This window comes from Aquarana catesbeiana, linkage group LG01 (assembly GCF_042186555.1).
Source record: "Aquarana catesbeiana isolate 2022-GZ linkage group LG01, ASM4218655v1, whole genome shotgun sequence".
In the NCBI taxonomy this organism is placed as follows: Eukaryota; Metazoa; Chordata; class Amphibia; order Anura; family Ranidae; genus Aquarana; species Aquarana catesbeiana.
This window is the reverse complement of record NC_133324.1, coordinates 696325990-696343175: the sequence shown is the minus strand read 5'-3', so window position 1 is coordinate 696343175 and position 17186 is coordinate 696325990. Positions and strand designations below refer to the sequence as shown.

Sequence of the window (17186 nt, the reverse complement as noted above, 5' to 3'; positions counted from 1 at the left end):
TTCAGCATCTAATTATCCTTACATGGACTAATGTTTGGACTTGTTTTGAAACATTAATATTTACCACTAAATTTCCCTTTTTCCCCCCCTCTGTTTTCAGTTATATGTATACAACTACATCCAGAGCGCGCCATATTAACCCTCTGTTTTTTGGATTGAGATTTGGCAATATCATGACTGTGCTATTTACTATTCTACCTGCAGGAGGCTCAGACATAAGAAAAGCCCTCATCCTACCAAGATGGCTGTCCTCCCGCAGAATGCAGAGGCATTATAAGCCAGTAATGGAGAAAGGATCCACTGCAGAAACATCACATGTGATTATACTGATGACTAGTCCTTTGCCCTCTGCCTGCCCTTTTTTGGACACAGCACCAAGAATGGCATTTAGATCCCCAAATAAAAGGATGAAAGCCAATTCCCTGCATGCACATCTGCAACCATGTTTGTGTGAGATCATCCCTTTCTGTGCTGAAGTACATATTCTACAAATGATGTCTGTCTATCCTGCATGGTCAACGTGCACTAACAAAGTGTTACTAAAAGAATTTTATGGTGCAAGTAGACATTGGTGGCATATCACTTCATAATAATAAAAAAAAGCAGACCGTGAAGAGCTATTGTTATAGAATATTTATTACTCAAATTTTTGTTTTGTTATAAAAGTTGAGGTCACTTTTAGTGTTTAGCTACAAAGCATAGATTTTCTTTTAATTAATCACCACATCATCAGTATACAGAACACAATATTTTATTCTGTTACATGTCCATCATGTAAGAAATGACAAAAAGTAAAAAACAATATGAAAATAAAATTCAGCATATAAATGTATTAAAATACACAAGTGCAAAATGAGTTTCATTTCATCCAAAAATACATTTCAAGTAAAAAATACAAAATGTATATTTAACCTTGTCAATATGCAATATGATTTGTAAACATACAAATCTATCCCATTCTTTAAAATAAAAAAAGTTAAATGGTAACTTTGACATGACAGCTCAAATGATCCATTATAACTAGAGGTTCTTAAGCAAGGTTAGCTTATTAAAGGTTGCTTTCTTCTGTGCCCTCATTCCTATAGTCTTTCAATTCAGCCCTCCTCAGTCTGGGTCTCAGAAATATGTCTAGAGCCAACAATTTGTGCAACTGGACCCACAAATGCTTGGCATGGGACACTACTTTAAGCGGTAGTAAAGTTTGTTAAAAAAAATATATATATTTACAGTATCTCACAAACGTGAGTACACCTCTCACATTTTTGTAAATATTTTTATATTTTCATGTGACAATATTGAAGAAATTACACTTTGCTACAATGTAAAGTAGTGAGTGTCCAGCTTGTATAACAGTGTAAATTTGCTGTCCCCTCAAAATAACTCAACACACAGCCATTAATGTCTAAACCGCGGGCAACAAAAGTGAGTACAACCCTAAGTGAAAATGTCCAAATTGGGCCCAAAGTGTCAATATTTTGTGTGGCCACTATTATTTTCCAGCACTGCCTTAACCCTCTTGGGCATGGAGTTCACCAGAGCTTCACAGGTTTCTACTGGAGTCCTCTTCCACTCCTCCATGACGACATCACAGAGCTGGTGGATATTAGAGACTTTGCGATCCTCCACCTTCTGTTTGAGGATGCCCCACAGATGCTCAATAAGGTTTAGGTCTGGAGACATGCTTGGCCAGTCCATCACCTTCTTTAGCAAGCCAGTGGTCATGTTGGAGGTGTGTTTGGGGTTGTTATGTTGGAATACTATCCTGCTGCCCAGTCTCCGAAGGGAGGGGATCATACTCTGCTTCAGTATGTCACAGTACATGTTGGCATTCATGGTTCCCTCAATGAACTGTAGCTCGCCAGTGCCAGCAGCACTCATGCAGCCCCAGACCATGACACTCCCACCACCATGCTTGACTGTAGGCAAAACACACGTGTCTTTGTACTACTGACCTGGTTGCCGCCACACACAATTGACACCATCTGAACCAAATAAGTTTATCTTGGTCTCATCAGACCACAAGACATGGTTTCCAGTAATCCGTCTGCTTGTTTTCAGCAAACTGTTTGCGGGCTTTCTTGTGCATCATCTTTAGAAGAGGCTTCCTTCTGGGACGACAGCTATGCACACCAATTTGATGCAGTGTGCGGGGTATGGCCTGAGCACTGACAGGCTGACCCCTTCAACCTCTGCAACAATTCTGGCAGCACTCATACGTCTATCTCCCAAAGACAACCTCTGGATAGGATGCTGAGCACATGCACTCAACTACTTTGGTCGACCATGGCGAGGCCTGTTCTGAGTGGAACCTGTCCTGTTAAACCTGTCCTGTTAAACCGCTTTATGATCTTGGTCACCGTGCTGCAGCTCAGTTTCAGGGTTTTGGCAATCTTATAGCCTATGTCATCTTTATATAGAGCAACAATTATTTTTTTTTCAGATCCTCAGAGAGTTCTTTGCCATGAGGTGCAATGTTGAACTTCCTGTGACCAGTATGAGAGAGTGAGAGCAATAACACCAAATTTAACACACATTGTAGGAAAGTGTAATTTCTTCAGTGTTGTCACATGAAAAAATAAAAAAAACGTTTTACAAAAATGTGAGGGGTATACTGACTTTTGTGACATACTATATATGCCACCCTGCCCGGCAACGTCATAATGTGCTAGTATGCATCGCATACTAGCACATTATGAGAGACTTACCTTAAAACGAAGCCCTCCAGCAGTGCGCTGTCACCGCTGACAGGGCTTCCACCTTCACCCAGTCTTCCTCCCGAGTTTGCGGGCTCAAGCCGTCTGAGTGGCTGAGCTGCAATGACGTCACTCCCGCGCATGTGCACAGGAGTCAGGGTTTACAGCACAGACCTCTGAAGGAATGGCACAGTGTGCCCTTCCTTGAGAGATCATGCACTGGTGACGTCACTGGCTGCTGCTTTGTGGAATATCTCCTAAACGGTGCACGCTTAGGAGATATTCATTTTACCTACAGGTAAGATTTATTAGAAGCTCACCTATAGGCAAAGGTACCAAAATCAATATTACTACCACTTTAAGTCAAAGTTCCATACAGGGGGCACAGAGGTGAGACAACGAAGGTGTCAAATTCAAACACCACCTATTTGGATGAGTTGACTTATGGAGAAGTACACTTTAGAGAACAACATAAACTGGGCATAAAGTATATGTAAACCCTAACACCCTTTACTTCTCTTTTGTGTTCCATTTTGGTCTGTTAAATATACCATTGAAAGCTGTTTCGTATATCTATTTAAGAAGTGCAAATAAGAACTCTTGAACTTTCAGAGCTGTCCTGTGTCCCCTGCATTCTTCCTGTGTTATCTCAGAGTCTACTTGGAACCCAAATTCCTATCTTGGGACTACAAGTCAGTTAGTACCTATGTTATGGTGATGGAGACAGTGGGATGGATTGAGTAGTTTAGCAAAAGAAAGCTGTGCAGGGCTGACACCACTTAGTCCACAAAAATTCTCTGCGTCGTCAGTCCTGATAAGGGAATAAAGATCTGAGAGCATTTCTGGCAGATCACCAGGTATTTTTCTGTACTTGCAGGGGGAAAAAAAAAACAGGGAAATGTGTATGTATTGAAGATGTACTGTGCACGTGTTCTTTTTTTTTGCCCTGACATAAGCTTTAGCATATGCCTAAATTTAGTTTAAAGAAAAAAAAAAAAAAAATATGAGTACAAGGGGCTTTACTTACTATTAATCGGATGTGTCCATTGTGCCGCTGGCTCTTCTATTCTTTGAAATCTTCCTCCACTGATGCCCCCTATCCCGCAATCTTCCAGTGTGGGGGGTATTAATAGAGCTGAGGGAGCTGTGACAAGCACTCATCAAGAATGCACAACTATGCACTCCCTTTTCAGCCCACCATGTCCATTTGCAGGAGCGGTCTAATAGCTTCCATTAATGAAAAGCACTCGATAAATGGAGGAAGCAGAGCTCTCATTAATCCACCTGTCCTCTATTCATAGAGCACTTTTCACTTATGGAAGCTATAATACAGCTTCTATAAATCGAGGAAAGGGGCAGAATAGCTAGGTATAGTCAGCACACTTGAGGAGTGCCTGTCACAGGTACAGCACTAGTATTAATTCCCACAGCACCTCTTTTAACTACTTCCAGCCCTTAGGACATACCCATATGTCCTTGGGTGGAAGTGGTTATACCAGTGATCATGGCTTCAGCCATGATCTAGGTATCAAAACTTGCAGCCTGCGATGGTCTTTCCTATAAAAGTGATCTGAGTGGCTCTACAGCCATCCAATCACTTTTGCATGGCGCAGTTGGGACCACCCCTCCCCCTCTCGGTTCCTGAGCTCTCTGGTGCTGCTGCTCCCTGTTGGATTTGCTGAGTACAGAGGAGTGAAAGTACATCTGTACTTTCCCCTTCTCTGTGACGAATGAAGCCGGAAGTGACAAGGATTTTGGTTTTAGTTTGTGGTTTACAAGCATCTGATCCAACTGATCTCAGTTCGATCAAATGCTTTTGAAGGCAGAGGAGAGATCTGTCGTCTAATAGATCTTTCAGTAAAGATTACCTGTCACAAGGGATGTCGCGATAAAGTTGAACCAAAAAAAAAAAAAGGGAGTGTAAAAAGAAACTATAATACAATAAAAAATTAAAGTGTCCCGTCTCCCGATGCATGTAGGTTCCCCGCACAAATATGTAAACAATCATAGGACCACACGTAAGGCATAGTTGCGAATGTCAGAGCGCAATCATTTCAGTGCCAGACCACCTGTTTACCTCTAAACTGGTAACCTGTAAAGACTTTTAAAGCATCGCCTATGGATAATTTAATGTACCATAGTTTGTTGCCATTCCACAGGTTTAGGCATATTTAAAGCGTGGCATGTCAGGTATCTATTTACTTGGTTTAACATAATCTTTTATATTTTACCCAAAAAAACTTGGCATTCTATTGTGTTTGTGTGAACTAAAATTCATTAAAGTGTATTTTTACCTGAAATTTTGCACTTGATAAACTGCTCTGCAAATATCACATGACATAAAAATTGCAACAACCACCATTTTATTCTCCAGGACCTTTGCTTTCAGAAAGTATATAATGTTTGGAGGTTCTAAGTAATTTTCTAGCAAACGAATGCATATTTTTACATGTTTGTGAGAAACGTCAGAATTGGCCAGTAGGGAAGTGGTTAAAGAGGAAGTAAACTTTCATCTTTAAGTCTTACCTATAGGTAAGCCTATAATAAGGCTTACCTATAGGTAGTGTAAATATCTCCTAAACCTACACAGTTTAGAAGATATTTACTATCCTAGCAGCCAGTTACGTTACTGGCGCATGTGCTCTAAAAGGAGCAGCTGCCCGTGCTGTTTCTTCAGAGCAGCGTGCCGTGAACGGCAGCTCCCGTGTTCATGCGCCGGAGTGACGTCATCGTGCCTCCGGCCAGTCACGGAGCTGGAGCCGCAAGCCCAGAAGGAAGACTGGGTATAGATGGACGCTGTCTCCAGCGATGACATCGCATTGCTGGAAGGCTTCCTTTTCAGATAATATGCCAGTAAGTTTCACATAATATGCTAGTATGCAACGCATACTAGCACATTATGTCTTTGTCTTGCAGGTAAGGCAAGAAAAAAAAAAAAAAAAAAAAAAAAAGGGGTTTACAATCGCTTTAATAGAAGTCGTTCCATAGCTTCTATGAATGAAAAATGATCCCTAAAAAGGAGGATAGCAGAAAAGTCCGCCCCTTAATTTATAGATCTGTTTTCATTCATGGAAGCTATTCACCATTCCCTCAGCTCTATTAACCCTTGCCGCACTGGAAGATTGCAGGGGTAGGGGCATATAGGTGGAGGAAGTTTTCAAGGAACGCAGGAACCAACAGCACAAAAGACACATCACATTAATAGCAAGTAATGCCCCGTATGTGTTTTTTTTTTTTTTTGCGATGCTATGGGGGCACTGGTGAGGGCGCAATCCCGAACTGCTCTGAGTGTCTATTGACATACACAGTGCGGCTTGCCCCCGCTCCCTCCTCATTGGCTGTGACTGACAGCAGCAGGAGCCAATAGCTCCCACTGTTCTATCTGAGCGACTAAGGGGAGAGAGAGAGCAGGCAGCGATCCTGCTCTCGTGTACAGCCCTGGATTGATATTGGGCTCAGGAAAGTATTTGGGGGGCTACCCACAGAATGCTTTTGACCTTTATGCATGCAGTGCATTAGGGTAAAAAAAGTTCTGACTTTAGAACCACTTTAAGGAGAAATGTGAATGTTTAGGTTTAAATTAGAACTGTGCAGGCATATCAATGACATATTGATATTTACCCTCTTCATTAGATTTGCTCATTTAACTGAGAGACCTCCAAAAGTCTGGCTATTGTTGCCATGACATGTCCCTCAATTCATGCCTATATTGCCAGTCTGTCTTCTAGCATGCAAGTAACCATGACAGTTTCAGACACAGAGCTAGGTCCTGATGTTCATTGCATTATATGACAGGGCCCTGCCACTCAGGAGACCCTATAGAGCCAATTCACAAAGCTTTTTCCCTTTGTTTCAGCTGTTATTTCATTGATATCACACATTTTGTTGTTTCTTTGTAGAGGTAGCCAATTTACAAGACTCAATAATCCTTATTATGCATTAACCCTTTAACTGCCACTGACACAGAAATGTTAGAGGCAATGGGGGGAGGCATGCCTCTGCCGGAAGTGTGTGTAAATATATCAAGCTGACTGCCAGCTGCCATATGGACCTGGCTCACTTCCACACATGCTGGTAATGGCAAGGACCCCTGGGTGCGCTCCCACATTTCCGGGCTCCATGCGCCCATCGGCAGACGCCGAATCTGTAATGGCGGGTGATACTGGGTAGATGGGAAGGAGAATAGTGAATGTCTGTTCACTGGCCTAGCCTTCCTGTTACTGACACGGAAGTGATGTATAAAACGTCACTTTTGTGTCCCCGTCAGTTTCCCCAGCCTGTATGGCTAGGGAAGAAACGAATGCAATTCAATCTGCACTTCATTTGCTATGCAGTTCCCTGATGTCTCATCAAAGAGAACCGGTCATCAATAAAATAATCAGATAGGGGACCAAAATCAAAAGCAGTTGAGAAAATGGCATTTTCGTTTATTTATTTTTTTTGCTTTCTAGTCAATTGCTTTCAATGTAATTTCCTTGCCAGTCTGTGGAGTGAACATGGGTTTCCCTAGGCTCAGACACTATAGAGCTAGCCTTAGCAGCTATGAGGGCATTCACAGAAAAATAAAAATCGCTGTCAGTATCAACTAATCATGGACAACCCAACCCATGGGTGAGGGCATATAATAAGGGAATATCACAGGGACATTTTCATTCTTAAAGTTCTTTCTGCTGCTAAAACATAATAGTTGAAAAAAGAAATCAGTACCTTGAAAAACTAGTTAGATATATCAAATACTTCATTTTATAAAAAACAAAATCAATAAATAAAATGCTCAAAAGTTCAACAAACGCTATTATACTTTAAAGATTAAGTGAAAAAATTCAACTAACCAGACACTAATTGAAAATCATGTTTCAATCAAGAGGTTTCCATTGTGGTCAGTGATCTTTCCAACAGGTTGGCAGAAATCAAGCTTTCAGTGCTATTAAATATTTAATGGAAAGGTTGAATCGAGTGATTGATTTGCCACATGAATGGCCAACATAAGTGCTTGCACAGTTATTGTATTTGCAATACAAAAGTCATTGGTGTATGAAGCAGAAACCACTAAAGTGGCATCCCAAATGACAGCTTAAAAGCCAACTCAACTGCAACTTCCGTGACTGAATCGTGGAAGCAAACGTAGAACTCCTGAGGTTGTGGCTGTAGAAAGAGTCTCCTGCAATAGAAAGTGATGGTCAGCTTGTCAGTGGAGTGTTGAGACACCGGGCAATCGTTCAACAACCAGCCTATTCAAGTTTCACCTATTAAGTGCTCCACTTAAGTGATTTACCATGTACAGTATTGTGTGGTCATTGTAAATGGGATTTTATTAACATTGCACTTTATTGTATATATTCATGGGAAAATACATATTTGCCTTTCTGTCATAGCAACCAGAACATCTGCACTGATTACAGTTCCTACATTAAATTGCTCCAACATCCTGTAAATGGAGACTTCTCTATACAAGCGTGGGATAACGTGTGTGGAAACCTGGCCATGGTATTCCAAAATAAAGAAAAGTAAAAGTAACGATTACCTTTAGATAATACGATGAGCACCAAAATGTGTGTGTGGTATTTCTTCTTTCAAAGGAGCTGTCACAACTGGGCTTATACAACAATCCCAGTATTCAGCTTTAAATTACTATAATTCTTACATAATAATTATATGCACCCTTACTTTGTCTGACCCTTTGCTCAAGTGTCAGATTTTAGGGTTTACCAGAAGTCTGTCAACTACCAAACCTTATACATGCCACACTCAGACTAAGAAATAGCAAGGCTAAGCTGTTAAGAGGGAGGCACTCAGGACCCAGTCACACCTTTGAGTTTTCAGTCCATATTCAGGCAAAAACATATGAATTTTTAAAAATGGAAATGTGTAAATTGTTAGAGATTGTTCATCTAGGGAAAATCCAATTGACTTCTGGGGGATCAGTATTGTAGGATTTTATATAGCCACTGCTACAGCAAATCGCATTATGCTTTTTTTCCTTCCTCTGGATCAACTGTGGGTATAGGATTCTGTATATGGATGTTTTCTATCTATTAACACTATTTTTTTTCTATTGGTTGAAATAGATCGACTTGTGTCTTTTCTCAACCTATGTACAGTGGGGACAGAAAGTATTCAGACCCTCTTAAATTTTATACTCTTTGTTATATTGCAGCCATTTTCTAAAATCATTTAAGTTCATTTTTTTCCTCATTAATGTACACACAGCACCCCATATTGACAGAAAAACACAGAATTGTTGACATTTTTGCAGATTTATTAAAAAAGAAAAACTGAAATATCACATGGTTCTAAGTATTCAGACCCTTTGCTCAGTATTTAGTAGAAGCACTCTTTTGATCTAATACAGCCATGAGTCTTTTTGGGAAACCTGCAACAAGTTTTTCAGACCTGGATTTGGGGATCCTCTGCCATTCCTCCTTGCAGATCCTCTCCAGTTCTGTCAGGCTGAATGGCAAACTTTGGTGGACAGCCATTTTTAGGTCTTTCCAGAGATGTTCAATTGAGTTTAAGTCAGGGCTCTGGCTGTGCCATTCAAGAACAGTCATGGAGTTGTTGTGAAGCCACTCCTTTGTTATTTTAGCTGTGTGCTTAGGGTCATTGTCTTGTTGGAAGGTAAACCTTCGGCCCAGTCTGAGGTCCTGAGCACTCTGGAGAAGGTTTTCGTCCAGGATATCCCTGTACCCCGCTTAGAATTAAGGCCAAAAAGTTCTAACTTGGTCTCATCAGACCAGAGAATCTTATTTCTCACCATCTTGGAGTCCTTCAGGTGTTTTTTTTAGCAAACTCCATGTGGGCTTTCATGTGTCTTGCACTGAGGAGAGGCTTCTGTCGGGCCACTCTGCCATAAAGCTCCGACTGGTGGAGGGCTGCAGGGATGGTTGACTTTCTACAACTTTCTCCCATCTCCCGACTGCATCTCTGGAGCTCAACCACAGTGATCTTTGGGTGGTTCTTTAACTCTCTCACCAAGGCTCTTCTCCCCCGATAGCTCAGTTTGGCCAGATGGCCAGCTCTAGGAAGGGTTCTGGTCGTCCCAAACATCATCCATTTAAGGATTATGGAGGCCACTGTGCTCTTAGGAACCTTAAGTGCAGCAGAAATTTTTTGGTAACCTTGGCCAAATCTGTGCCTTGCCACAATTCTGTCTCTGAGCTCTTCAGGCAGTTCCTTTGACCTCATGATTCTAATTTGCTCTGACATGCACTGTGAGCTGTAAGGTCTTATATAGACAAGTGTGTGGCTTTCCTAATCAAGTCCAATCAGTATAATCAAACACAGCTGGAGTCAAATGAAGGTGTAGAACCATCTCAAGGATGATCAGAAGAAATGGACAGCACCTGAGTTAAATATATATGAGTGTCACAGCAAAGGGTCTGAATACTTAGGACCATGTGATATTTCAGTTTTTCTTTTTTAATAAATCTGCAAAAATGTCAACAATTCTGTGTTTTTCTGTCAATATGGGGTGCTGTGTGTACATTAATGAGGGAAAAAAACGAACCTAAATGTTTTAGCAAATGGCTGCAATATAACAAAGAGTGAAAAATTTAAGGGGGTCTGAATACTTTCCGTCCCCACTGTAAATGAGGTCTACAACTTTATGTGACTCATGATCCAACACTCAAGCTAAATAAAAGGGAGAAATGTAAATTTTTCATATGCATGCACAACAACCATAATACTAATGACATCATTTAACTAAATGTTAATAGTCTTGTATAATAAGCACAGTCATTGTTTGTTCCCTGTTAGTCACTCTAAAGAACAAAGACTGCCAAAAATTCTAAATTCAGATAATAAACTCCTAAATTAGAGTAAAACTAGAAGGAAAAAAAACGGAATTTACTACAATCAGATTAAGCCACAAGCAGTGTGGACAATAAATCAAAAAGTAAAAATGTACAAAAAACAGTAGGGAAATATTAAAACTCCTGCCAAGATATGTTTTGCTGTCTGTGTATTATCACTGGGAAAATCAATTCCTGCCCCAAGGACGTAACAAAAATTTAGATGAAATCCTACGAAGTGAGAGGGGATTCCCATCTAAAGCTGGGTATACACGTGCAGTTCTTTTTGTTTAACCAGCGGGCAGAAAGAAGAAGAAGAAGAAAAAAAAAAAAAGAAGAAGATAACTGCATCAAACACAAACGACATGTGATGCAGGGCTCTCCCCTGTCATGCTACTGTATTCTGATGGGGAGGAGTCAGAATGCATAGATCAGCGCTGATCGAATGCTGGTTTTCCAGCATGACTGTAATGCCCTGTACACACAGTCGGACATTGATCGGACATTCCGACAACAAAATCCATGGATTTTTTTCCGACGGATGTTGGCTCAAACTTGTCTTGCATACACACGGTCACACAAAGTTGTCGAAAAATCCGATCGTTCTAAACGCAGTGACGTTTAAGCACGTACGTTGGGACTATAAACGGGGCAGTAGCCAATAGCTTTTGTCTCTTAATTTATTCTGAGCATGCGTGGCACTTTGTGCGTCGGATTTGTGTACACACGATCGGAATTTGAGACAATGGATTTTGTTGTTGGAAAATTTTATAGCAAGCTCTCAAACTTTGTATGTCGGAAATTCCGATGGAAAATGTGTGATGGAGCCTACACACGGTCGGAATTTCCGACAACAAGGTCCTATCACACAATCCGACCGTGTGTACAGGGCATTAGACTGGCTTTTGTTGAACAGACAGAAGTACACACAGCCGAAAGTCTACTGGTTCCTGACGAATTTCAGTCCATGTACAGTGCTTTGAAAAAGTATTCATACCCCTTGAGATTTTCCACATATTTGTCACGTTACAACCAAAAACATAAATGTATTTTATTGGGATTTTATGTGATAGACCAACACAAAGTGGCACATAATTGTGAAGTGGAAGAAAAATGATAAATGGTTTTCAATTTTTTTTTACAAATAAATATGTGAAAAGTGTGGCGTGCATTTGTATTCAGCCCCCTTTACTCTGATAGCCCCAACTAAAATCTAGTGGGACCAATTGCCTTCAGAAGTCACCTGATTAATAAATAGAGTCCACCTGTGTGTAATTTGTTCACAGGATAAAAACAGCTGTTCTGTGAAGCCCTCAGAGGTTTGTTAAAGAACCTTAGTGAACAAACAGCATCATGAAGCCCGAGGAACACACAAGACAGCTCAGGGATAAAGTTGTGGAGAAGTTTAAAGCAGGGTTAGGTTATAAAAAAAAAATCCCAAACTTTGAACATCTTACGGGGCACTGTTCAATCCATCATCTGAAAATGGAAAGAGCATGTCACAGCTGCAACCCTACCAAGACATGTCTGTCCACCTAAACTGACAGGCCGGGCAAGGAGAGCATTAATCAGAGAAGCAGCCAAGAGGCCCATAGTAACTCTGGAGGAGCTGCAGAGAGCCACAGATCAGGTGGGAGAATCTATCCACAGGAAAACTATTAGTCGTGCACTCCACAAATCTGTCCTTTATGGAAGAGTGGCAAGAAGAAAGCCATTGTTGAAAGAAAGCCATAAGAAGTCCTGTTTGCAGTTTGCGAGAAGCCATGTGGAGGACACAGCAAACATGTGGAAGAAGGTGCTCTGGTCAGATGAGACCAAAATAACATTTTGTTTTTAGGCCAAAAAGTTCAATGTGTGGCAGAAAACTAGAAAACTAACACTGCACATCACCCTGAACACACCATCCCCACCATGAAACATTATGGTGGCAGCATTATGTTGTGGGGATGTTTTTCTTCAGCAGGGACAGGGAAGCTGGTCAGAGTTGATGGGAAGATGGATTGAGTCAAATACGGGGCAATCTTAGAAGAAAACCTGCAAAAGACTTGAGACTGGAGCAGAGGTTCACCTTCCAGCAGGACAACAAGTCCAGACTTAAATCAAACTGAGAATCTGTGGCAAGACTTGAAAAGTGCTGCTCTAAATCTAATCTGACAGAGCTTGAGCTTTTTTGCAAAGAAGAATGGGCAAAAATGTCACTCTCTAGATGTGCAAAGCTGGTAGAGACATTCCAGACATTCCAACTTGCAGCTGTAAATGCAGCGATAGGTGGTTCTACAAAAGTATTGACTCAGGGGGGCTGAATACAAATGCATGCCACACTTTTCACATATTTATTTGAAGAAAATGTTGAAAACCATTTATCATTTTCCTTCCACTTCACAATTATGTGCCACTTTTTGTTGGTCTATCACATCAAAATCCCAATAAAATGCATTTAAGTTGTTGGTTGAAACATGACAAAATGTGGAAAATTTCAAGGGGAATGAATAACTTTTTCAAGGCACTGTATACCATGGGTGCTCAACCTATGGCCCTCGGAGCCCTTTGCTGTGGCCCTCGACCTCAAACCAGGGAAGCGCACTTCTATTTTATCCTGCAGGTTTGGTGCGCTTCTGAATTCAGTTTTGGTGCACTCTCAGACAGTGAACCACACTTGCAAAACATAATAGAAGTCTATGGCAAAGCGCAGCTAGCTCGCAGGAAAGCTGCAGGTGCAATGCGCTGTACCAGTGGTGCCGCTAAATTGCAGCACATCAGTGTGAAAGCAGCCTTAGAGGGCTCAGGACAGTAAGGGCTTGTTTACATTTGTAGTTTGGGGGGGCGATAAAACCCCATAGTTGAGATGTGTTTTTACCACATACCGCCCAACCAATGGTGTAGTATCAGGGGTTGCAATTGTGACTGCGCCCCATGCTCCAGGGGGCCTGTGCGGCCTCCCCATCACATTCTGTTTTATTATACTTGGACAGGAGGGGCTGTGGGGGGGGACGTATACAGGAACTGATCTTCTCCATTTTGCTTCTGCAACAGCTAAAAAGATGACTTCCCCTGTTCTCCCTCTCGCTGGCATTCAGCGGCTGCAGGAGGAGAATGTTCATTATGCTATTCATAATTCTGAACTAGTTCATTTCCTTGTGGCCTGTAACCAGTTACCAAATCACTTAAGTGGGCCTCACTCTTCAAACGGTTGAGCACCCCTGGTGTTTACCCAGCTTTAGACAGTTATCCCCAGAACGGAAGATTTTCCCTTACCACTTGTTTTTGGGACATTTCTAACATTCTGGACTTCATCTCACTTTTCTTCCTTTCAGCAATGAAAAAAAAAACAAAAAAAAAAACAAAAAAAAAACAAAAAAAAAAACGACAGAGGGTCTTATCCCTTTTCTACTCTATTCAGAAGTAAAACAAACCCCCACCCCCACCCCCACCAAACAAAAATAGAAATAGACTTGAAGTAAACAATCTCAATGCCTGTGTTGCGTCATAAAGTTACAGGAAACAATGATCCATTACATTCATCAGTCATGTATCTTACCCTATAGCCCAGTAAGACATGGTGGGTGGAGCTTTCTTCTGATCTGTCCAGTTCTCTGGAGCACATTCAAATAAAATGCCATGTTCCTTAACTGGACCCAAACCTATGAAATCTCGACATGTGTCTGCTTTGGAAGGACTCTGCTTCTATATAAAATATAAAAGATGTTTATGAGCTTTAAAGGAACCAAGAACTGCGCAATAATAAATTCCACTGCAGGCCAACTTCACTTAAAGCAGGGTTCCATTCAAATTTTTAACTTAATCTTACCCCCTTCAGTCAATTGCATAGATGTTCAAATGCCGCACGAAAAAATTTTTTATTGCTGTAATTACCTTTATATTGTACTTTATTGTGGCACTTCCTGTCTCTCCTCCCATGGGAGTAGGCGTGTTTATTGCCTTTCCCCGGCGCCGAACTGTCTCCTGGGAGCTTAGTGTCAGGCTTCCCAAGATTCAGTGCGGGAACAATGATCATGCGTGTGAACAAGCTGTGAATGAACAGCATTCACCGCATCCAGGAAATCAATGCTTGTGGGCTTCACATGCCCACAAGCAAGATGGAAACAGCCAGCATCACATTTTTAAAGTTGTTCTTCAGTACGAAAACAGACAGAGGCGGAAATATTACACCCAAACTGTGAGTATTATTTTGGGGTTAGCATAGTGTCTCAATGACCTACAAAAAAAAAAAAAAAAAAGATTGGTCGCCGGACTCCCACTTTAAGTGAAAATTCAGTTTTGTGTGGTTGCCAAAAGACAGGATCATATGCTAACTTTTCTATAACCCTTGGGAGCACCAGGGATGTGATTTTCAACAAACAAATTATCTAAAGTCATTGAATTCACTATTAGAACCCGAAATCATGGCAGATCTTAGTGATCTTTCATAATGTAAAATGAACAACTGGATGGTCCGGGTGCAAGAGGATGACATTATTGAGTGTCTTAAGGGAAGTATGGAGAAAAGCTAGTTTTAAAATATCTTCCCAATGGACTTAGATGTAAGGAGCCAGAAAGTGATTCAACCCAATGGCACCAATTAAAACTGACAAGTTACAACAGGGTTAAGTGAATATATAATTAATTTGCAATGAGAATTGTTCTTGCCTCTGACCATCTCTTCAAGAGCTATAAATCAAAAGGGATAATAATATATATTAGGGTTGTCCCGATACCACTTTTTTAGGACCGAGTACAAGTACCGATACTTTTTTCAAGTACTCGCCGATACTGATTACCGATACTTTTTTTTTAATGTCACGTGACAGTGGTTTTTTTTGTTTTTTTTTAACAGTGTTTTCTTTTTTTTGGGGGGGGGGGGGGTCTGGTGAACGGTGTATGTGTTTGTGTTTTTTTTTTTTTTTTTTTTTACAATTTTTATTTTTTACAATAATATTTTTATTTATTCTTTATATGTTTTTGTTTTTTTTTTTGTTTTTTTTTTTTAATCAGCCCTGTTGGGGGGCTTTGGTGAGATATCAGGGGTCTTAACAGACCTCTGATATCTCCCCCTTGAGACAGAGAAAGAGACAGAGGATAGAGATCCCCCAGTCCCTTTCTCTGCAGCCTCAGCTGCACTGAGAATGAATGGAGAAAAGACAGCGGCTCCTCTCCATTCATAAACTGACACATCGTAATCACAGGAGATTACAATGTTTCAATTATGTGAATGGACAGAGTCAGCTGACTCTATCCATACACACAGCGGAGAGAGACAGCAGAACGGAGGGGACAGAGAAGGAGAGGGGAACGGAGGGGACAGCGGAGAGGCACAGGGAAGGAGAGAGGAACGGAGGGGGACAGCGGAGAGGCACAGGGTAGGAGAGAGAAACGGAGGGGGACAGCGGAGAGGCACAGGGTAGGAGAGAGGAACGGAGGGGGACAGCGGAGAGGCACAGGGAAGGAGAGAGGAACGGAGGGGGACAGCGGAGAGGCACAGGAAAGGAGAGAGGAATGGAGGGGGACAGCGGAGAGGCACAGGAAAGGAGAGAGGAATGGAGGGGGACAGCGGAGAGGCACAGGGAAGGAGAGAGGAACGGAGGGGGACAGCGGAGGGGGACAGAGGAAAGGAGGGGGCATGGAGGAGGATGCAGTGACATACAGCGGTGACCGATCACCGCTGTATGTCACTAAAGCTGCTGAAAGCCGCTGGGGGAGAATCTTGTAACTCCCCCACCGCCGATCACAGCTGACTTCCAGGTATCGGCGGAAGCATCGGGAGCATTTGCCCGAGTACAAGTACTTGGGCAAATGCTCGGTATCGGTGCCGATACCAATACTAGTATCGGTATCGGGACAACCCTAATATATATATATATATATATATATATATATATATATATAAACCTCATCTAACATGAAAAGTTATTTTTGCATGCTCAGAAGGACAATTATTTTTGTTAAAGTGGTTCTAAAGCCAGAAGTTTTTTTTTTTTTTTTTATCTTATTGCATTCTATTCATTAAAATGAAAAACCAGTGTGGAGCTCCCTCTCAGTCCCCTAATATTTACCTGAGCCCCATCTAGATCCAGCGATGCTGCACGAGAGTCTCGGCTGTCTCCCTTCTCACTGGCTGAGATAGCAGCAGGGCACCATTGGCTTCCGCTACTGTCGATCAAAGTCAGTAAGTCGACGAAGAGAGAGGGGCTGGGCTGGGATGAACTGAGCTGCAGCACTGTGTCTGAATGGACACACAGAGCAGCGGCTCGGCTGTCCCATAGCAAGCTGCTTGCTGTGGGGGCACTCGGCAGGAGAGAGGCCAAGAGTGCTGGTGAAGGACCCAAGAAGAGGAGGATCTGGGCTGGTCTGTGCAAAACCACCACATAGAGCAGGTAAGTATATCAGGTTTGTTATTATTAACCAAAAAAGCCCCAAGACTTTAACCACTTCCAGCCCAAGGACGTCATATGAGGTCTTAGACTTTGGGGATATCTGAAAGATGCCTGCAGCTACAGACATAATTCCAATATCATCTTATACAGCCGGCGATTCTGTGCACCATAAGAATGGTAGTTCAGCCGCTTGATCGTTCTCACAGGCGGCGGGAGGCGACACCCCCCCTTGCCGCCCTCTGGTGTTTCTACTGGCTCGCCCATGCGATCTGCGAGCCGGAGAAGGTATGCACCGCCACAGGACGTTGATCATAGAGATTTCCAGTGAC

The 17186-nt window shown here is 41.9% G+C and overlaps 1 protein-coding gene across 2 annotated transcripts in view; it reads right to left on the bottom strand.

Annotated features, from left to right (window-relative positions):
• Positions 1-7413: 7413 nt before the first annotated feature.
• Positions 7414-17186, bottom strand: part of INTU (inturned planar cell polarity protein) — a 191336-nt gene continuing 181563 nt past the window's right edge. For both annotated transcript variants that reach the window (XM_073603697.1, XM_073603688.1), the window contains exons 15-16: positions 14025-14170; positions 7414-7854 (exon numbers count right to left, since the gene is read on the bottom strand). In XM_073603697.1, the coding sequence (XP_073459798.1) occupies positions 7743-7854; positions 14025-14170 (258 nt within the window). In that variant the 3' untranslated portion in view covers positions 7414-7742. The remainder of the gene's footprint in view (positions 7855-14024; positions 14171-17186) is intronic.